The sequence below is a fragment of the Carettochelys insculpta genome, chromosome 31 (genome assembly GCF_033958435.1).
Source record: "Carettochelys insculpta isolate YL-2023 chromosome 31, ASM3395843v1, whole genome shotgun sequence".
NCBI lineage: Eukaryota > Metazoa > Chordata > Testudines > Carettochelyidae > Carettochelys > Carettochelys insculpta.
This window is the reverse complement of record NC_134167.1, coordinates 13,974,807-13,996,044: the sequence shown is the minus strand read 5'-3', so window position 1 is coordinate 13,996,044 and position 21,238 is coordinate 13,974,807. Positions and strand designations below refer to the sequence as shown.

The 21,238-nt window shown below is 53.8% G+C and overlaps 2 protein-coding genes and 1 long non-coding RNA gene across 5 annotated transcripts in view; 2 read left to right on the top strand and 1 right to left on the bottom strand.

The window, feature by feature from the left end:
• The window catches only part of LOC142004378 (E3 ubiquitin-protein ligase MARCHF5-like), a 31,768-nt gene extending 23,809 nt beyond the window's left edge, over positions 1-7,959 (top strand). Inside the window, exon 6 of the mRNA XM_074982000.1 lies at positions 7,826-7,959. Coding sequence (XP_074838101.1) covers positions 7,826-7,885 — 60 coding nt within the window. The 3' untranslated portion in view covers positions 7,886-7,959. The remainder of the gene's footprint in view (positions 1-7,825) is intronic.
• LOC142004386 (uncharacterized) lies at positions 7,906-10,915 on the bottom strand. 3 transcript variants are annotated; one of them, XR_012642991.1, is made up of 3 exons: positions 10,561-10,915; positions 9,080-9,597; positions 7,906-8,042 (listed from the first exon to the last, which is right to left on the bottom strand). It is a non-coding gene; the product is annotated as an uncharacterized LOC142004386 (long non-coding RNA). The 3 variants fall into 3 exon arrangements; XR_012642990.1 differs by having other exon boundaries at positions 7,911-8,045; XR_012642989.1 differs by having other exon boundaries at positions 7,914-8,045; positions 9,428-9,597.
• An 821-nt stretch (positions 10,916-11,736) lies between these two features.
• Positions 11,737-20,203, top strand: PURB (purine rich element binding protein B). Its single transcript, XM_074981712.1, has one exon. It carries the CDS (start codon positions 11,737-11,739, stop codon positions 12,679-12,681), a length of 945 nt encoding a protein of 314 aa, XP_074837813.1. The 3' UTR covers positions 12,682-20,203.
• The last annotated feature ends 1,035 nt before the right edge of the window (positions 20,204-21,238 follow it).

Sequence of the window (21,238 nt, the reverse complement as noted above, 5' to 3'; positions counted from 1 at the left end):
TAACCTGCTGACAGATGATGTAGGAACAGCTGAAGTGCAGTATGGGAAGGAGGTGGACAGACCTCCGTGGGGAAAGAACGGGGTGAGGGTTATTTAAAAATGCTGGCCAGACACAGATCCATGGGGCCGGATCTAATGCATCTCAGGGTGCCGACGGCGTTGGCTGATGTAAGCGTAGAGCGTTTGGTCTTTGTCTCTGAAAATACCTGGCGATCAGATTGGCGGCCTGTATCGAATACTCTAAGGGTCGGTCCTGGGGCTGGTTTTGTTGAACATCTTTCTCAATGAGCTGGATGAGGGGATGGATTGCACTCTCACCGAGTTTACAGATGACACTAAGCTAGGGGGACAGGTAGATACGTCGGAGGGTAGGGATGGGTCCAGAGTGACCTAGGTAAATTGGAGGTTTGGGCCAAGTAATGTGATGCAGTTCAACAAGGAGAAGTGCAGAGTCCTGCACCTGGGACTGAAGAATCCCAAGCACTGTTAAAGACCGGGGACCAACTGGCTAAGTAGCCGTGCAGCAGAAAAGGAGCTGGGAATTACAGCGGATGAGAGGCTGGATATGAGCCAGCAGTGTGGTCTTGTAGCCAGAAGGCTAACGGCATATTGGGGTGCGTTGGGAGAAGCATTTCCAGCAGATCTAGGGACGTGATTATTCCCCTTTGATGCTGGAGAGGCCACATCTGGAGTGTTGCATCCAGCTCTGGATCCCCGATTACAAAACGGATGTGGACAAAAGCAATGGAGAGAATCCAGCAGAGGGGGACAAAAATGAGGAAGGAGCTGGAGCACATGACCTAGGAGAAGAGGCTGAGGGAACTAGGCTTATTTAGTCTGCAGAAGAGAAGAGTGAGGGGGGATTTGATAGCAGCCTTAAGGAGGTTCCAAAGAGGATGGAGAGAGGCTGTTCTCAGTGTTGACATGGCAGAACAAGGAGCAATGGGCTGAAGTTACAGGGGGGAGGTGTCGGTTGGATATTAGGACAAACTCTTTCCCCAGGTGGGTGGTGAAGCACTGGGATGCGTTGCCTAGAGAGGTGGTGGAATCTCCATCCCTCGAGGTTTTTAAGGCCAGGCTTGACCAGGCCCTGGCTGGAATGATGCAGCTGGCATTGGTTCTGCTTTAAGCAGGGGCTTGGAGTCGGTGACCTCCTGAGGTCCCTTCCAGCCCTGGTGTAGTAATGAGAGGCTTGGTGTAAGGCTAAAGGCCAAGGATCACAGTCAATGCTTTAACCTACAGCAAAGCTAAAGGCCTCAAGCCTGAACAACAGTAGGTTAAAGCAAAACCTGGGCTAGGTAGATTCTGCCCACAGGAATGCAGCAAGAGACAGAGCTGATAAGTCACAGGACCTGAAAACACCCAGAGCCAGGCACTTAGTGATACACATAAACACCTCCTGCTTGGTACCACGCACGCCCCATCCCCTCCCCATAGATAGCAGCTTGGCACCAGGTACGTTCCGACCCACGTTCAGGAACAGGTCGTAAAGACAGCAGGATGGATAGTGTTGTTTTGATGGTACTGCCATTATCCCCCAAGTTAATGGGTAGATCTCGTTACACTAAGGGGTGTCAATGTATCACAATGAGGGGGTTGTACCTGGATATGTAAGCTGTTTATACCTGTGTATAAAAGTGTGTGTAACGGGCTGTGTCGCGCCACCTAGGGGATGACGGAGCCCCCTTGCCGTCAACTGAGTCTCGTCCGTTGTCACGGCGTGTGCATGTACCAGTGTAAACTGGTGAGTCATATTGGAGACTCATGAGGGAGCTGGAGACCAGACGTCAATAACGATAAACCTGGCTCCAGCGCCTTCGTACCTCGCTGGATTTGTGGCTCTTGGGAGCTCTCGGAGGTCTGCAGTGTCGGCTCACTGCAGGGTCTGCACTGCTGTCCTAAGAGAGCCCACGCGCATGGCCAGAGCGATTAATATCGAAGGGAGCAGATTGGACGTCCGAGCACCGTTCCGATTCCAGGATAGCCTTTGGGATGTTTTTTTTCTGCTGCTGGCAACCCATTCCACAAGAGCACCACCGTCCTGTCACATGGCCGACTACACACATCCCTCCCACCCTGCAGCTCAGCTAGGAAGGACGTTACTAGGAGACAGATACACAACTGGCTGAGATGCCGTACTCAAGGAGTTCTTATCCACTGGACAGGCCTCACTAGAGGGGTCCGACTGAGGCATTCCTCCCTGGGTATTAGTCAATGGTTTTGTTAATTACCGAGACCGGGATGAGCAAATGTTTCACGCCAGGTCCTGCTTTTCGTCCCTGCAACGAGCCAGGCTGAACGGATGGGAATTTTGGTTATGTTCACACCCGTATGTTCAAAAACCCTTTCGGCGCATGGAAGGAAATCAGTGTGCGGAATGGAAAAACGTGATGAATCGGCCTTGGAATGTGACTACAAGCGCATAAAAACAGTAACAGCTTTTGGCATTTGAATGAGCCGGATGAGCCTGACACATAACAGCCAATATCGGGGGGTGGGTAGCTCAGTGGTTTGAGCATGGGTCTGCTAAACCCAGGGTTGTGAGCTCAATCCTTGAGGAGGCCATTTAGGGATTGGGGCAAATAGATGTCAGGTGTGGTGCTTGGCCCTGCTAAGAGGGCAGCGGGCTGGACTAGATGACCTCCTAAGGTCCATTCCAGTTGTAGGAGATGTGTATCTCCAATTATAAATCCTGCTGCGCTTCCCTTACAACCCCCAGTTTGCTCACCCTGGCCCTCCACAGTGAAGTAGAGTGGGTGCTTATAACATCGGCAGGGAGGCTGCAAGCACTTTGGGGAACAGGATGTGACTATAACACAAACTTGGCAAATTCAAGTGGTTGTTTGAAATCAGACGAAATCCTCACATGCTGCCTGACTCCAGCCTCAGTGGTTGTTTTTCCCAAGCCAAACCAGTTGGCTCTGGGCAGTAGAGTTTGGGGGGTGGCCTGTTTCCAAGTGTCAATGGCAACCTCCTTGTCCCCGGCTACAGGACATCACGTTCGCATGCTGCTCCTGCAGCTTTTCTTCCATGGCCTCAACCCTTGCACTCCACGGTGCAGGCATCGCCTCCTTCCAAGCAGCTGCTGACAAATCACCCGCTCGGTGGCATGGCAGGCAGGCTCCGCAACCAAATTCTTCCTGCTTGCAGTGCTGAAGGCAGCCCAGGGCGGTGGGGTGGCCGGAGGAGCGGCCTGGCTCAGTGGCAGGTCCAGGCAGGTCCGCCTCCCACCACGCATCATCCCACAATGCACAGGGAACACATCCTCGAATACACATTGCTCTACAGCAGGGCACTACGGGCTACGCTCTGACAGCACCATGCCTGTTGCACCCAGCACAGCTCCCTGGAGGAGGGTGCCCATCTCCTCTGCGCACACTCGGCATGGCTGGGGCGATATCTGATGGCATTGGAAAGCTGGCAACTCAATGCCCGTCTTTCGAGACCCAGGGGTCGTAGCACCATGCAGCCTCTGGAAAGCGCTGAGATCCTCTCCTGAGCCACATAAGTCGGAAAGATTCTGCCTGGTCCCGGTGAGCAGCTGAATTGCAAATGAATGGTCCAGGTGAGAGGCTCAAGGGTGATCCCCGTAGTTAGCCCGGAGGAGCAGGGAAGAGGCCCAGCAGGACTGTGGTGTCGGCGAGCTACTGGTAAAGCGTGTGCTGCCTGCATGCGTCAGGATTTCTCTGCAGCACAATCAAACCATCCCTGGACAGCTGCTTCCGTCAGCTGCTCCGGCAGAATGTGTCTCCCTTCCAAATCTGTCATTTGCCTTGGCACGTTTTGTACCCGGCCCAGCAAGACGGCAGACAACGGCACAGAGATCTGAGGCGTGCAGGAGGGAGTCCTGGCGTTCCTGGGAGCTTTCCCTGGAAGCGGCTTGGAGGCTGTGATCTGCATAGCTAGTTAGGGCCCTACCTCCGGTTTCTGGGCACTCCTGTGATCTGGAAAACTCCCTCTTGGCTGCTGCCCCTAGTTTGGCTCTGGGTGTACATGTGGCAGCCTGACTCTAGGCTCTGTGGTGGTGGGTGAGCCCCCTTTGGGAAGGTTATCCTGCTGGAGCCCTGAGCCCCTGTTCCACCTCAGCAACCCCGCAACCCTGGGCTGGCCCCTGCACCACCTCAGCCTTCCCTCCATCCAGCTGCTAGTGGGCCAGTACTCCAGGCTCCTGGGCGGAGCTGAGCCATCACGAACTTCAGGGTAGAGGAGGAGGGAGGGGAAACACAGGTGGGGCAGGGCCTGGGTTACAGGGACTTACCCTGCCCTCTGGTACCAGCGTCCATGTCTCCTATGCTCAGAGCAATTCAGAAGCTGTGAACGTCAGGCCTGCGGTGACTTGCAACACAGCAAGGGCTTGAGATGATAGGGGCTGCTTAGAGGCTGCTTGCTAGTTTGGGCCCCATAGGCAAGCTCCAGGGGTGAGCTCTACCTCCTGCCTTTAGCTCAGTGGCTGGCGTGTTCCTGCAGGGTGTCTGATGTCATCATCCCATTCCCCCCCGCCCCGCCCTGATTTGGAAATCGAACAGCCCAAGGAACTGCATACCATTTTCCAGGCCATCTTCCCAAAGCCTGCCTCCGGCTCGCACCACTGCCAGTTGCTAGCATGGATCCTGAACAGCTTAGAGCCGCTGAGCGGTTTGTGATGTCCATCTCCCGAAGCGTTGTGCGGTATTTCGTAAGACAAAGCCAGTGGGCAGATGAGGTGGAGATGGATGATTCAGATGATACTGAAGAAGCGGAGGACAGCTGGATGCATTGCATGGAGTGATGGGCCAGTTCTGGAGATGTGAGACCACCACACGCTGGTGGGACTGCATGGGTTTGGAGGTCTGGGATGACCAGCAGTGGCTATGGACCTTCTGCATGTGACGAAAGCTTTCGGGGAACTTGGTGACTGGCTGTCCCCTGTCCTGAAGTGCTGCCGGAATGAGACTTGCTTTGACAGGTCACAAACGAGCAGCAATTGCTCTGTGGAAGTTTGCAACACCCGAGAGTGGGAAATCAATTCAGGGTGGGCAGAGCTCCAGTGCGGGCCACGGTGATCCAGGTAGCCAAGGCCATCAGGGCCTGTCTGCTGCAAAAGACTGTGACTCTGGGGAATGTGCAGGACATAGTGGACGGTTTTGCTGCCATGGAGTTCCCTAACTGGGGTGGGGCAATAGCTGGAACGCACATCCCCGTCCTGGCCCTGGACCACCTGGCCTCAGAGTACATACACCACAAGGGGTACTTCTCCGCGGTGTTGCAGGCGCTGGTAGACCACAAAGGTCATTTCACCGACCTCTACGTGGGATGGTCGGGAAAGGTTCATGACATGTGCATCTTTAGAAATTCAGGTCTGTATGGAAAGCTCCGGGATGGGACTTTTCTTCCACAAAATCAAGATTGGCAACGTGGAGATGCCCATAGAGATACTGGGCGAACCGGCTTACCTGCTGCTCCCTGGTCTTATGAAGCCATACATAGGCACCCTGGACCACAGCAAGCAGCACTTCAGCTACAGGCTGAGCAAGTGAACAATGAAGGTGGAATGTGCCTTTGGTTGTTTAAAAGCCAAATTCAGGTGCCTTTTGACCCATTTGTACCTTTGCAAAGCCAACGTCCCGCCCCACCTGTGGTTTCAGCATGCTGTATTCTCCATAACACTGGCAAATCAAAGGGGGGAAAAAGTCATGCCAGTCTGGGTGGCAGAGGCAGATGCTCTGGGAAGCGTTTTATGCACAACCAGATACAAGGGGATTCAGCGATCCTGTAATATGACGGGGTTTCTGGGCACAGCTAAGGAAATCAGTCCAGGATAAAATTTCTTAAATCTGGGCCACTTGCAGCCTGATTTCCTTCTCACTAAGACAAATCAAACCAGCCACAAAAGTACTTCTGCCAGCCCCACTGGCTAGCCAGAAACCACACCAGCAAACCCACAGATTTCCCAGCTATCTCAAAATGCCCAGTTCAACAGTCCCCTACTCAGGTGAGAGGTTATTAAACCGATTTCACCAATTCTGCACAGATTCTTCCTGAGGCCCAAAGAGTCCAGCCACAGACCCAGGTCAATATATACTTGGATCTTATCGAAAACATCACACTGGGCCAATCCTTTAGAATCTAAATTCTAAAGGTTTATGAACAAAGAGAGAACAGGGTGAGAGAGAAAGTGATTAAAGAGATACATTAAATGCATCAATTAAATTTATCGATGCAGGCCAGCGATGTTATATGCATATTTCTTGAAAGTCTGTCAAAACACACCCCATCAGGGGTGTGATGCCAGTTTATACTAGCTTAGTTCATGGAGATTGGAGAACTGAAGACTGGAACACAGGCATGCTGGAACGTTGGAACTCTGGATTCAAGAATCTGGATGGTCACTCCCAAGGCCAACTGGTAGTTTTCCATGGGGAGGGGAAAAGTCCTTTTTTTCTTCCCATCCGGCTTTGGAGGATCAGAGTCACCTGACCCAGGTGAGCCTCTGTAGCAAACTGCCATTGGTTTCTGGTTATGCTCGCACATTCCAGTCCATTTACAATGGATCTGGGTGTCTGATTTCAGTTCCATTGCTCAGCCCAGGTCACCTGACCATGTGGGCCGCTGTGGGATTTTTGCCATTGGCTGCATTTCAGGTGACAGTCCCCAGTTCCTGAGATGTCTATTCGACATCTGAGCCTTTGTTTAGTCCATCATCCTGGCTGGGGGAGGTGATCCCACTGCCTATTGTGAAACTCAGCACTAAAACATTTCTAATACACCTATATAGCCAATATCTATAACGTTGCCTATGAAGATGGAGCAGATATGAGAGTGGCATAGACATTCAGGGCTTTACCAGCTTTCATTAGATACATCACTTGGCCCACCTAGCACACAATTTGGTGCCGCTATATACAATGGTGTGTGTGTGTGTGAGAGAGAGAGAGAGAGAGAGAGAGTCTCAGGCTGGCTCTGTGTGTGAAAGGCTGAGCAGCTCACAACAGCTTGAGATAACCCCCCTGGGGCTGTAAGCTAAGCTGGCAGGTAACACCTCTGTCCCTGAACGCAGAGGGAGGAGGAACCCAGCTGGGTTCTGAATCAGAGGTAGCAGCTGGAAGCTGGGGTGGGGGAGTTGGAAGGCAGCCAGACTGTGCTAGGGGGAAGCTACACCCCAGAGGGGCCCCCCTCGGGCTCCTCTCCCCAGGATGGGTTGGAATGACTGTCTCTGCCAGCCGTCCTGACACCTCTGCACTGAGCTGTGTCTCTGTCGACTAATAAACGCCCTGTTCTACCTGCTGAGAGAAAGTCACTCCTGGCTGCAGATGGGGGACAGTGCTTGGGGACCCCTGAAGCCCATGACAAATGGTAGCATAAAGGGCTTCCATATTCAATTTAAAAATCCAGTAACGTCACAAATCTACGTACAGTAGCAACGGTAAGCAGGGAGGCTTTGAAAGCTAGCTTTATGAATGAGCACACAGCCACCTGAATCTGCTGCATTTAACAATTGTGATACCGCCCCCACCCTCCGCAATGATGTGTGCTCGATCTTTATGAAAGCACCTCCAGCTGCACCCCGCCCCATGGGAACGAATAGCGACACAGTGCTTCTCACAACATTCTTTTTATTTAGGGGGTGGGAGCTAAGGGGTAAGAAAAAGAATCCACGTGCGGTGGAACGTGAATCTTTTGCAGAGTGGAGAGATCCTGGGGGTGGACCATGAGACCATCCTTGCCTTCCCCCCACCCACGTTTGGGGCCCCCAGCGAGGGAGGGTCAGGTGACACTGAGGGGAGTTTGGGCAACAGGGTGAGGAGGCCGCATAACTGTGAGTCTTGTGGTGGGTGTCCCTCTGCAGTTGCAGCATGGACCACGGGATGTCGGTTTGCTCCTCGACAGCCATCAGGAGCTCTGCTGAGTCCTTGTTCCTGTACTGGAGCATGCTTCACCACCGTTGCTGGGTCCAACTGTCAGCAGCGGCTTGGGCTCGCTCCCTCTGTGCCTGCTGCAGGAGGAGGTGGTGTTTGGACCTTTCCCTGTGACACATCACAGCCGCCTCGTCTTCCGCACCCACGCTGCTTGTTGGAGACAGTCAAGGTCAAAATGTAGATACAATTTTTGAACGTGACACAACCCACTGACCCAAACCACGAATGGATCTCTTTTTAACGATCACTGTAACTTTGTTCTTTCAAGGCCACTTTTGGCTTCTTAAGGATGACAGTGAATCAACCCTGCAGAACAGAAGCTACTCGTTCTCCAGACCATTTCATTGCGGACATGGTAAGATTCTGGCGGCTAAGGGTGCGGTGCGGGGGGGTTTGAAACAAAACTCTGTAAAATGTAAAGCCCAGGAAAAAAACCTTTCTCAGTGGCTCTTCATAAAATAAATCGTCACAGCCATGTGGTTGTGGGTGGGTGGGCAGCCCCCCAGCAGCGTGGCGGGAGGGTAGAGGGCCAGGAGAATCTCCCACCTACACGGAAGGGGGAGACAGAGAGACGGCCAGCCATGTGCTGTGGCAGGGCAGTCCTGGAAAATGTAAATGGCCAGGGACCAGTGCGATAACGCTAAGGGGACAAATGTTCATGAAACTGCCAGTGCTGCTTCTGGATTGCCAAAAGAGACGTCAGCCTTCTACGAATGACAGGGAGTGAAAAAGAAAAACACGCTCGTCTTGTGCTCCATCCCCAGAATTATTAACGAGCTGTTCCAAGGGGCATAGATCCACCTCACCTAACCCGCAACCCGCTCATACCAGTTTAGAAACCACACTCCCCAGAAGAGCCCCCTCGAGCCCTGCTGGACTCCTGAGCATCAGGTGCCGATGAGGGGACAGGCTCCAGGGGGAGGCAGAGCTCCTGGCTGGGTATCTGGTGACTGGTGGAGTCCACCTCCTCCTACCCTTTCGGCTCTCACCGGAGAGCTGAGCACAGTCTCTTGAGGACCCTTGGGGCGGGTGGTTGGGGCCCTCCCAAGAATTGCACTGAGCTGTTTGTAAAATTGGCACGTTTTGGGAGCTGTCCCAGATCACCCGTGGGCTTCCTTCATATTCTGATACACCTGCCTGAGCGCCTTGATTTTGACCCGGCATGTTTAGCATCCCTGGGGTACCTTTTCTCCATCGTGCCCTGGAAAACCTTCCCATAAATGTCAGCATTCCTCTTGCTGGTTCACAGTCTGCTCAGCACAGAGTCGTCACCCCACACAGAAATGAGATCCCGGATCTCCTGATGGGCACACCCTGGGGCTCTTTTGCAACCCTGACAACTCCGATCAGAAGTAGGACCCTGAGAACTCACGATGGCTTGATGTGATCACTCCTGAGCTCTGCTGTTCACACTGGCCAGAAAGAAAATGAATTCAAACTCCTGGGCTTCCTGTTACCTACTTCCTGCGCACCTGGAGAGCCATGGAGATGAAAGCGCCCAGAACAGACACCTGTGGGGCATTGTGGGATACTTCTGGAGTCCAATAAAATCCATTGAAAGGAAAGCTGTTTCCCCACTAGCATTCATTCGACCTTTTAAAGTCGAACTTGACGTTCCGCTGCCTGGGAGGGCGGGGTGAGGAAGTCGACGGTGGCGCCCCTTAAAATCGACCTACTGGTATTTGCAGTGAAGACGGTCACACTGTAAAATAGAACTAAGTGCCTCAAAACCGACCTTATGTTGTAGTGTAGACAAAGCCTAAATCACTGCTCACCGGGCCTATGAAGGAATTAGACAACTTCTGGCCAGAGGTAACACCTCTCATGGACTGTGTGCAGCGAGGGGTCCCTGCCGCCTGCATGACTTCCCCCGGCGAGGCCAGAGGCTGCTGGCAAGCCAGCTGTTTTGTTTCAGGGCCCATCGACGGGGTCGGAATAACTCCTCTGGGGGCTATTAGATCTTGTAGGGCCTCTTGGTGAGGGCTGCAACGTGTGGGAGCCGGGAGAGGCTGCGGCAGAGTTGGAGTGCTGGGGATGAGGTATTGGGGCTGTTGGAGGGGGCTCCAGGCTGGGGCCACAGAATTTAGAGCCGAGGTGTCCAACGCACTGTCTGTTTGCCACCTGTGGCAAACTGGACACCGTGGTGTGGCAAAGGGGCTCAGAGCCACACACGTGGAGCGCCTTCTGTCCCTTCATGTTCACGCCCCACCACTTGGTGGCTAGGCACAGCTCAGCTCGGCTCAGGGTGGGGCAGCTTGCACGGCACAGCTTGGGGCACCGGTGCCAGGGAGGGGCACCGGGTTGGGGGGCCGCCTGCCTGGGGGACATTTTGTTTGGATACCACTGGTTTAGAGTGCAGGAGGGGGCGCAGGGGCTGCAGTAATTAGGGTGCAAGACAGAGCTCAAGGCCAGGGGTTGGGGTGTGGGGCACTCACCTGAGGGAGCGCTCCTTTGGTGGAGGTGGGGGAACAGGTGGCTCTGAGAGGCTTGCTTGCCTGCGGACCCCGCCCCCTCCGCTCCCATTGGCTGTGATTCCCACCAATGGGAGCTGCGGGGACAGAGCTTGCGGCAACAGGGCTCCAGCCCGCAGGGGGAGGAATGGCAGCGCATGGAGCCGTCTTCCCCCATCAGGAATGGCTGGAGGCTCGAAAGCCCCTCTCTTTACCTGGCACTGCCCACCTGGGGCTCGAGTGGCCGAATGCCCGGCTCTGCGGACTGCAAGCAGGACCAGCTGCGTCCCTGCGCCTGGTCTCAGGCCCCCCGCTCTGCGAGGGGACAGGATGCCACTGCTGATAGCCCCAAGGGGCTGCCGGGAGATGAGCTGAGCTGAGCTGCCCTGGGTCGGCTGGGCTCTGTCTAGACGCGCTGCAGATGTTTGCTGGGTTGGGGCCAGTCACTGCCCTTCGCTGTGCCCCTAAGGAGGAGAGGGCAGGGAAAGGGAGGTGAGGCTATTGCCTCGGCAGGAGCGGTGCCAGCAGGGGGGCTGAATAGAGTGAGGGGCAAGAGCTATGGGGAAGGGGGGCTGTGGTGGGGGAGGGGCAGGGCAGGGCAGGGGGGAGGCTGGGGGGAGGGGGCTGTGGGGGGGAGGACCTGGGGCAGGGGAAGGCTGGGGGGAGGGGGCTGTGGTGGGGGAGGGGCTGAGGCAGGGGAAGGCTGGGGGTAGGGGGCTGTGGTGGGGAGGGGCTGAGGCAGGGGAAGGCTGGGGGTAGGGGGCTGTACTGGGGAGGGGGCTGTGGTGTGGGGAGGGCTGGGGGGGCTGTGGTGGGGGAGGAACAGCAGTGGGGAGGGGGCTGTGGTGTGGGGAGGGCTGGGGGGCTGTGGTGAGGGAGGAACAGCAGTGGGGAGGGGGCTGTGGTGTGGGGAGGGGCTGAGGCAGGGGAAGGCTGGGGGTAGGGGGCTGTGGTGTGGGGAGGGCTGGGGGGCTGTGGTGAGGGAGGAACAGCAGTGGGGAGGGGGCTGTGGTGTGGGGAGGGGCTGAGGCAGGGGAAGGCTGGGGGTAGGGGGCTGTGGTGTGGGGGGGGCTGTGGTGGGGAGGGGCAGGAGCTGCGGCTGAGGCGGGGGAGGGGGCCGTGGTGGGGAGGGGCTGCCCGCCGTTGGGGCGTGGCCAGGCTGCGAGCTAAGCGAGGGGGCGGAGCGCGAGCGCGAAGACGTCACCCGGGCGGGGGCGGGGCCTGGCGCGTGCCCGCCCGGCCGCCCGCCCGGCCGCGGCAGGGAGCGGCTTCCGGCGCCGTGCGCGCGCCCGCAGGCAGGCAGGCCGGCCGGCGCCGGAAGCGGCGGTGCGCGCGCACGCAGGCACGCACGGGCGGACGGGACGGGACGGGACGGCGGCGGCGGGGAGAAGATGGCGGACGGGGACAGCGGCAGCGAGCGCGGCGGGGGGAGCGGCGGCGGCGGCGGCGGCCCGCGCGGGCCGGGCCCGGAGCAGGAGACGCAGGAACTGGCCTCCAAGCGGCTGGACATCCAGAACAAGCGCTTCTACCTGGACGTGAAGCAGAACGCCAAGGGCCGCTTCCTCAAGATCGCCGAGGTGGGCGCGGGCGGCGCCAAGAGCCGCCTCACGCTCTCCATGGCCGTGGCCGCCGAGTTCCGCGACTACCTGGGCGACTTCATCGAGCACTACGCGCAGCTGGGGCCCAGCAGCCCCGAGCAGCTGGCGGCGGGCGGCGCCGAGGAGCCCGGCCCGCGCCGGGCGCTGAAGAGCGAGTTCCTGGTGCGGGAGAACCGCAAGTACTACCTGGACCTGAAGGAGAACCAGCGCGGGCGCTTCCTGCGCATCCGCCAGACGCTCAGCCGCGGCCCGGGGCCCGGCTTCCCCGGCGGGGCGCCCGGCCTGCAGAGCGGCCAGACCATCGCGCTGCCGGCCCAGGGCCTCATCGAGTTCCGCGACGCGCTGGCCAAGCTCATCGACGACTACGGCGGCGAGGAGGAGGAGGCGGGCGGCGGCGGCGGCGGCGGCGGCGGGCCGGGCGGGCTGGGCGGGGAGCTGCCCGAGGGCACCTCCATCACGGTGGACTCCAAGCGGTTCTTCTTCGACGTGGGCTGCAACAAGTACGGGGTCTTCCTGCGCGTCAGCGAGGTGAAGCCGTCCTACCGCAACGCCATCACCGTCCCCTACAAGGCCTGGGCCAAGTTCGGCGGCGCCTTCTGCCGCTACGCCGACGAGATGCGCGACATCCAGGAGCGCCAGCGGGACAAGCTCTACGAGCGCCGCGCCGGCCCGCCCGGCCCGGGCAGCGGCAGCGGGGCCGGCGACGACTCCGACGGCGACGACGTGGACGACGACTGAGCCTCCCCCACCGGGCGGGGAGGAGAGGGGGGGGGGGATCCAGCTTCACCGCAGACACCGACCGCACCCCGGCCCCCTTCCTCGATGGTCCCGCCTCTCTCCCCCGCCACCAGCCCCGCCACGGACACCAGCAGCCCGGCCGCCCCCGCCGAGCGCTTGGAGAGAAGGGAGAGGCTGCCCGGGTTGCAGCGGGAGAGGGTGGGGAGCGGCACCCCCCGGCAGCCTGGGGCGCGCCTGCTTCTGGACCACCCTCCCTTCCGGCCTTTCCTTGGCAGAGTTGGTTTGTGGGGTGCAGAGGGCCAAGCTCCGGCGCCTGAGCGGGAAACGAGCCACTTAGAGCTGGCGGCAGGTTCCCAAGATTCGAGGACACTCTCTGGTTTGGGTTTGGGTTTGGGTTTAAACCCCGGGGGTTGCAAAGAGGTAGGTTAAAGGCGAACAGGCATAAAGCACAAGGCAAGCTGAGTGGATTGGCTGCTGCTCGCTAAAGTTCTTCCCCTTCTTTCCAAAAAGCAATGGCTCTAGTAGTAGGAAGCAGTGAGAGCCGACTCAGTGCGGCTCCCGCGGGGCGGCCCAGTGAGTGAGTGAATCCAGCCCCTTTGCTGGGTTTTGAAATCTTTAAACCATAACTTGGTTGAGAACAGCAACAAGTGGCTACAAGTCTAGTCTAGTCTGCAAAGGAATGACTGGCACAAAGTGAGACATGAGCGAACTGAAGGCTTCATTCATTTTCAGTAGAAATCAGTGGACACGTTCGACTATGAATCTAAACACCGAGAACCTCAGGTCCAGAAGTCCATCACTTCTTCTTTCACAAGAATTTTTAAGAAGAGAACTCTGTTTCCTCAGTACCTCACATTGTGTTAACAGCGGAGTTGGCGAAAATGCACGGATGGATTGTCCAGAGCAGCACACAACCAGTGGGAGCTTCACATCTATCGCTGACAAGGAGCAGAAAGAAAAGAAACGAGCTCTGTGACTATAAATATACCCTAGCAGCATTTTTTTACCACCTTGAAATTTCACCATAGAGTGGCTACTGCCAGTTCGTCCAGCTGTCATTCCAGAATTAAGTTGGGGCTCTTTCCAGGGAGAACCTCTTCTGTGTGTTAAAGATTTTTCACTCTTAAAATTATTTTTTTAGCTAATTGAGTCAACCTTCCCCCTCCAGAAAGGTATTTCTAGACACCTCCTTGTATACTAGTAACTTGGAACTGAATGGAAAGTTTTCTGTTCGTTCCAAAGTTTCAGGTATTACCTGGGTGGCATCTTATCATGGAGTCTTTCATTTTTTCTTTTTTTTTTTTAAACTGTGCATGCCTGTCCTTTATTTGAGCTGCCTTTTTAATTTATTGCATACCCTTATTACCTTACTTTGGTATTATTCTACCTGTACTATCTTTGTTTTGTATTTATTGGAAAATAAGGAACCTGCAAAAAGGCATTTTTTTCCATGCAGTTGTGGTTGTGGGGGGAGATTGGGTCGGATTTTTTTTTCAATAGCTTTTCAGACAGCTATAAAAAATATCAGTTATCAGAACATTAACCACAAGCTTGTTTCAGCCACAGACATGTATTGTCGTCCCTTTTAAAAACTAATTCTTCTCTCCAGTTGTCCATGGTAGGTCTTTTTAACACTGATTTTTTAGAGATTTTTTTTAACATTCTTCTCCGTTGCAAAGAACCGGGGTTTCCTAAACTGTACCGGGAGCAATAGTTTTTTCTTGATGTTTTAATTACATCCGTATACTTGTACTGTATTTTGTACTCGAAGGCAGCTGTTTTCAATAATGTCCTGCTGTATTTACCTATGTAATTTTGTTCAAATATGTTCAGTTCTTTGCTGCGGAGAACAAATTTTCACTGTTTTTAGCCGACAGAAGGGCTGAGATGTCACAGCACTTAGGGGTGTGGAAAACTCTGCCTAACTAATTAGCAATCGGAGGCAGTAATGAAAATTGAAGGCTGCAGACATTTGGTATATAGTAATGTTCTTTTTCCACTCATTTTAAAACAATGTACAATTTCTGTGTAGACCAACAACTTGTTTTGTTGCTCAGCAGCAGTGAGCCAGTTCACTTTTTGCAAAGGTGCAGTATCTCTCCTTTTCTGGAGGGTTTTCTCTTTTGGCTGAATGGCAGTACCTAGCCTTACCTTTTTACTTGCGTGGTAGCTACAGGGCCGCGGCTGCCCCTTGCCAGTGGCTACATAAGCTATTATTAGCTGTCTAGGAAGTATGTGGAAGTGGACGGCAGCATATACCATGTATGCCAAGAACACTGCCATATAAGACACCAGCTTTGGCAACCAGAAACATCCTGTAGTCACCAGACCAGTTGAGTAATGTATCTCTGTACAAAACTCCTGTACAGCTCATTTTGGCCTTCCAGCAAACATTTTAGGTATGGTAAAAATGCAGCATGTTCCCAGACAAAATTTTACATTCAAAACTGTTAACCTGCCTGTACTCAGCTTCACTGTCATGCAAGGTGGGTTGATAAGTCTTAACTGCTGTTACGGATTCTCTCTTCCTACCGCGGGGTCATGGCCGGTCTTCCTGCTGCAGGAAGGTGAAGCCCAGTTGTAGTGGCACTAGGCCGCGCTGAGCGTAATGGTTCGCTGAGGGAAGCATTCCCTGTTGTTGGGGGTGGGGGCAACTGGAATCTGGAACTCAGGGTCGGTGAGGCAGGAAGGGAATTTGCCTCAGAGCTGCAGAATTTCTGCAGAGATTTTTAGTTTTCTATTGTACTTGGGCCTAACTCTAAATATTTCTTGTGAAATGCAAAGAGAATCTCTCAAACGCCTATTGGATTGTACATTAAGTGGATTGATTTCTTCTGGGGCTCGAAAAAGCCCTCCCAGTCCACGACTTCTTAAAAGACACGCTGTCTACCTGACATTGCGTGGCTCTGACACGAATTTGTAACATCTCAATTGTTTGGCCATTCAGAACCATCATACTCCTGTGGAATCTGGCGGCATGCGATTGGCACGTGTGAATCTGAGCAGTGTATCCACCTGCTCCAGGCAGGCCCTATTTGAGAGACAATCAAACGTAGTTAACTCTGATCCCCAAGCAAGTCCCCTGGAGGTAAAAGACCAAATGGGGGAAAGCGCAACCCATTCTTGGTGTTACCGCTTGGTCTGGGAGGGTGCTGTCTGCACCCAGAAGGGATGGGGCGCTTCTTTTAAGAAAAAATCCCCACGGACTTGAATGGTTTAGGAAGAAAGGGAGAACACCTCCCCCCCGCCCCCGGAAAGGAGATTTCTTGATCGTTTGGAACTTCCAGATTTCTGTTGCCCCTGGAATAGCCGTTCCGGAATGCAACTGCGTCAGAGCATCTGCTGTACAGAACGACGTGTAAATCTTGTATCGCTCCAACCTTTCAAATGTAAATACTCGAGGCATACAGGTATAGCCGCCCGTGGCTTCAGCCCGCTGCCAGCTCCGGGCCAGCGATCTGTTCCAGAGCTGTCTGCTGCGAAAGGATTCCTGCTGCTGCAGCCAGGGCTGCCTTTGGGAGCAGGAGGTACTGTCGGTTATCCAGGAGTCCTTTTGTCATGTACCCAGGTCTTGTTAAGGAAGAGGTTTGAGCTGATGCTTCATTTTCCCTCCCAAAACCCACGCAGTTCTGTCTGCTTTTGAAGTGTTCGGGGTAAGGGGCACAAGAGGCTGGTTAGGATAAATCCCCTCATATTGAGCGGCCCGTCGCCGACTGCACACTTCCGAGATTCATAGCCGAAGACTTGCTAAAATGGGATCTCTTCCCATCGGAAATGAGTGTAGAATGCGATCTACACCATAATTGCTGATAAGTGACTGATAACTCACAAACTACTTTGCTCTTGAGAGAGTGGCAGTTTCTTGAATTTTTTGTGTTTTCAATTTTTTGGCGGAAAACTGTTCCGTGCATGGTATATGCACAGGCCGTCTTCTAACAAGTTTTAACTGAATTAGTGTGGTACTTTATCTGGTGCACAATTAATCTCTCAGCAGATATTCATTGAAAGACAATGTGGCCTTGCTTCTAATCGGGGGTGGAGGAGAAAAGAATGTAGAGGTTTCCTTATATAAAAATGGCACTTTTTTGGCTGCAAAATTGTTGTGAGTTCTAGGTAGTAAAGGTTATCCTGATATGCCTCTTCTAAAGCAGGTGAACAATCTTAGTGTTTTACCACATGCAGTTTGCTACAGACACATTTAGTATTTTGAAAGGGACAGTATTACAGGTTGTCCCCCTCCCGGTAAATGAGGCTTTAAAAGTACAGAGCGGTTTCGGACTATTTCTGCAAACTTACAGCGTAGGTAATCTAAGTTGTAGACTGCAGAGCCTCAACTTACTGCACTCTGTTTCGTCTTTCTTCTGCATTCAGGTGCTCATTTCTTTAGTCAGGTGCATATCGAAACAGATGTGGCAGTTTCTGTATGGTGTGTGTATACCAGTTCAAGAGTTAGTGTTGCTCATTCCGCCAGGTAAACCATGCTGTCCCTTCCGCCCTCTTTCCCAGCTAATGTTCTGATAACTCTGATTCCAGATCCTCTCATCATAGATAGATGCCCACGTACTCTGGAATGTCTAGGAGAATTCTGTGTTAGCAAAGGCACAGTACCGAACGATGTGCTTGAAACTTATCCAAGACCCTCTTTTGTCATCTTAATCTGCACACTGCTGGAATGATCCGTTTTGTTTAGTGAGTTTGGGGCGGATGGGGGAGAGGGGAGGATATAGCTGCGGTAAAAGAAGAACAGAAGCCCAGTCCGTCTTGTCAGGGTGCGACAGATCTCACGCCTGCGCTTTCCGGTTTCAGCCGACGCGAGAAAATACCAAAAAAGTGCTGTGACGGATGCTGGTTTGCTTTGTGTGTGGTAGTCTGTCTGGCCAGCCAGCCTTGGAGTGCTTGAAACCTCAGCCCGCTTGCACGTTTTGCAATCCAAAGAGGTTTGGTAGCAGAAGCTAGAGTGAGAGCATCTGAATGTGGTCACTAATTACTACCTCTTACCCGTGTGGTAGGAATTATTTTGCCACTGGCACTTAGCTTTGGTTTTCTTACCTGTTCAGTGCGAATGGCTTAATACCACGCCGTCGTGTTTCAGTCAGAACGTGGAACAGTACCCAGCTTGCTTTCTTCCCTGCTCAGAATCTCTTGAGGAATTTTGATTGAATCCCCTTGCCCAAATCGAAAATACAAGAGAAACTCTTCCCCCTTCTTTTCTTACGAACAGCTCCAAATTCTTTACCGGTTCTGACACAGCCCGAGCGAGTGAAAGAGGAGCAAACCAGTTTCTGGCTGACGGGATCGGAGTGGTTTGTCGCCCTTTTGCAGTACGCAACCTGCCCCACTTTTAATGGCTCAGTTGCCTTCCACTGCCAGGTAGAGCCAGCGGAAAGGCTGGGTACCAGAGGCACATTGATTGATAAAGAAACTCGTGTGCTGTGGTTCTCTGGTAATGCCAGGAGGACTTCAGTTTTGGCGCTCTCGTCTTTGGAGTTACTCCCACCCCTTCACCTTCTCCTTTTTCACCCTGGCGCTTGAGGGAGCTGAAGTCTGTTTAAAAAAACCGAAACTCTCACCAGGCTATTGCATTGGCAGGTCCAGGGAAGGAGCACTTGCCACGCGCAACTCCTAATATGCTGCTATCTAGCCTTAAACTCCTACGTACTGTATCCAAAAAGTAAAGCAGCCCCCAGGGGAGCGGTAGGTGCTCTGCCTTTTCAAAGCTGCTGCAGGCTGCGAGGCGGGTGGTTCCTCAGTTACTGCTGCTGTGCGTCTGGCAAGGCAGAGAGAGGGAGTTGAAATTTGCAGAGAGGGCTTAATTTCCTGCAGCAGCTCTGGCTCATCCTACTAACCTCTTAAGACTTTCCAAGGCCAAATGTTGAATTTCCTGCTCAGTGCTGCTGTGGTGAAAAACCCATCTGTTCTGGCAAAGCCGCCTTCGAATGTATGCAGGAGTCGCAAGAACAGAGCTTAGTGTGTGAAGCTTCTCCCTATCCCCTGCCCTTCCTTACTGGAACAGCTGGATTCGAGCAGCGGTCACACTGGTTTAGAAAAAGCTGCATCATGGAGTCCAGGCGGCCGGTCTGGGGTGATAAGGGAACATGAACAACAGTGCCATATCAGCTTGTGGGGGGTGGGGGGCGGGGGAGAAGGGGTCATCAGTTTGACACTAATTAACTTTGGTGAGACATCAGCCTGCTCTCCTGGCTTGTTGGTAATAGGATGCGTGCTAGTGTGTGGTGCTCTGGGCTGGACGCCGGGCTGTTCTGCTGCTGTCACTTTTGGCTGTGGCCCCAGCGTAAACGGGGTCCCGCGTCAGGCTGGGCAGGGAGCCCCTCCTGAGAATGTGCCGGACCGGCTGGGCTCACCCCGACGGCATGGCTGCAAAATGTGCCGGTGTTCGTTCACGCTGCTGGGCTGACCGGAGTGGCGCTGGCTGCAAAGTTAAGGAGGCAAGGAAGAAATCAGCTTTGTGTCCATGCTCCCAAGATACAGCCCTGCGACCCGCTTGCGCGGGCGGCAGTGGGAGTCCCAGCCAGCCAGCAGCTCCTCCGTCCTCAGCTCAGCACATGGCTTCCTGTGTCCATTGAGCCATCGCTTTCTTGTCTCTCTGCAGCCGCCGGTCAGTATTTCCGCCTCCAGACAGCAGCTGCAGCGGTGCAGGCCGCTGCCGGCGACGGAGGGAGACCGTTTGTTGGGCTGAACGTCCACCTGTTGCAAATGGGCAGCCAGCTTAATTTGAGACAATGTTCATGAGTTTTCATACAAGTGACAGATGCTCATATTGGATGTAATTGACCCATATGTAAATATACACATGTCTGTATATTGTATACATAGAGCCGTCGTGTACATGTGTATGTATTTATAAAACCTGTTCTCTGCTCATAGCAAACGCAAAGGTAGATCTTCTGTAAAGTGCCCCTATAAATATATATATCCGCTAGAAACGAATTTGTAGAAAATAGGACTGATGTCAGAAATATCTGCTGAGAGACCAAAAAAGTTCACTTTTAAGTACCTTGATTAAAGAATAAAGTTTATTCCTCTTGTTTATTTTTTTAATAAAAAAAGAAAAGATGCACTTTAAATGGCAAAACACACATGGCTGCATGGCGCAGTTCAAGCAAACGGAAACATGAAAGTGCAGCAAACCGATAAGAATTATTCCTTTCTCACCTGTCAAGCAAACGCTGAAAACTATTCCAACACCAGAGTCCGAGCTGCCTGGTTTTGTCTTGCTGCCTGTTGGTTAAAGCTCGATTCTGATTTCCTTTTGAGAGGCTAGCAGGCTGCTTTGAAAGAGCAACAGGAATAGCCAGGGGCTACGTGCTGGTGACGAAGTAATGGCAGGTCCTGGATTTACCACTAGCTAACTAGCAAAACTGATTGAAATCCAACAATGTAAAAGCCTCATGCTAGGGAGCGCTCCGTTACAGTAGCAGATTTTTGCAAATGGAGTTTTACAGTCTATATTTAAAAAATTGTATGTTTGTAACAAATAAAGTATGCGGAAAAGTGAATGAAACGGACCTGCTGTCGTCTGCGTGATTTGGGGGAGAGAATCTGCTTTGCGGCTGCCGCGGGTACTGGGTTGAAAGGTGGCCGTTGCCGGAGACCTGGAGGAAACTGGGGGCATTTGCAGCTTATGAAAAATCCAGCCATTTTTTTTTTCCAGAGAGGTGACAACTTGTCGGACTAGCACATCAGACCTGGGAGTGCCACGCGGTTACCCTTGGCCTGAGCGCCGTAGCTGGAGGGCGTGCTAGTCTGTAACTTCACAAACAAGCAGTCCTGTGACACCTTAGAGAGCTGGGTCCAATTATTAATCCCCCCTCACTGAGCAAGTCAAAACTTCTGCCTTTGTTCCGCTCTGAATTTGTCCGGCTGTAGTGTCCAGTCTGGGCACTGTTCTGCCATCCTCTGCTTGGTGAAAGAACCTGTTTCTCCCCTTGGAAGTGTTTCTCCCCGCCAGGTCTCGGTCAGCATCCGGCCAGGGCCTGTGTGAGCTCAGGGCCATCCCAGTCGTGCTTGTATTGTGTGGCTGCAGCCCACGGTGGCGAACAGGTGGAGAGGCCCTGGTCGACAGTGTCCTGCAGTAGCGCCAGAGCTCGGTTACCGTAACTTAGGCAGTCGTAACAGATGTTCCTGGCTGGGGCCGTAGTGGGGGCGACAGATGAATCCTTCCAAGGGAGCTTTGTTTGGCGAAATGTACAATGGATACAATTCTCTCCAGCTAAGAACCCTCTTCCAGAGCGGGGATCTGCCCCCGCCTTGAACAAGCCAGGGGAGTCTCCAGGCTTTGGGTCCCCACGCAGAGCTTTGCCCCCAGGTGGCCAAAGGTGAGAAGCGGACAGCCTGCTGGTCCTGGGGACTGAGTGGGACCTTCAATGTGTCCCAACTCCCTCCGGATTTGCCAAGCTCCCCAGGAAAGCTGGCAGTGCCCCCCAGAAGCTGCTTCTGGTTCAGTGAGAAGGTGGCTTGAGCACAGACCGCTGTGGCTTCGCCCTCCCCGGGCTTCATGTCGGCTCAATTTTGCAGTGAGGGCCCCTGGCGAAAGCCT

Bases quoted from the DNA above. Each gene is read 5' to 3' on its own strand.
- PURB (XM_074981712.1), top strand. From the start codon at position 11,737: ATGGCGGACGGGGACAGCGGCAGCGAGCGCGGCGGGGGGAGCGGCGGC.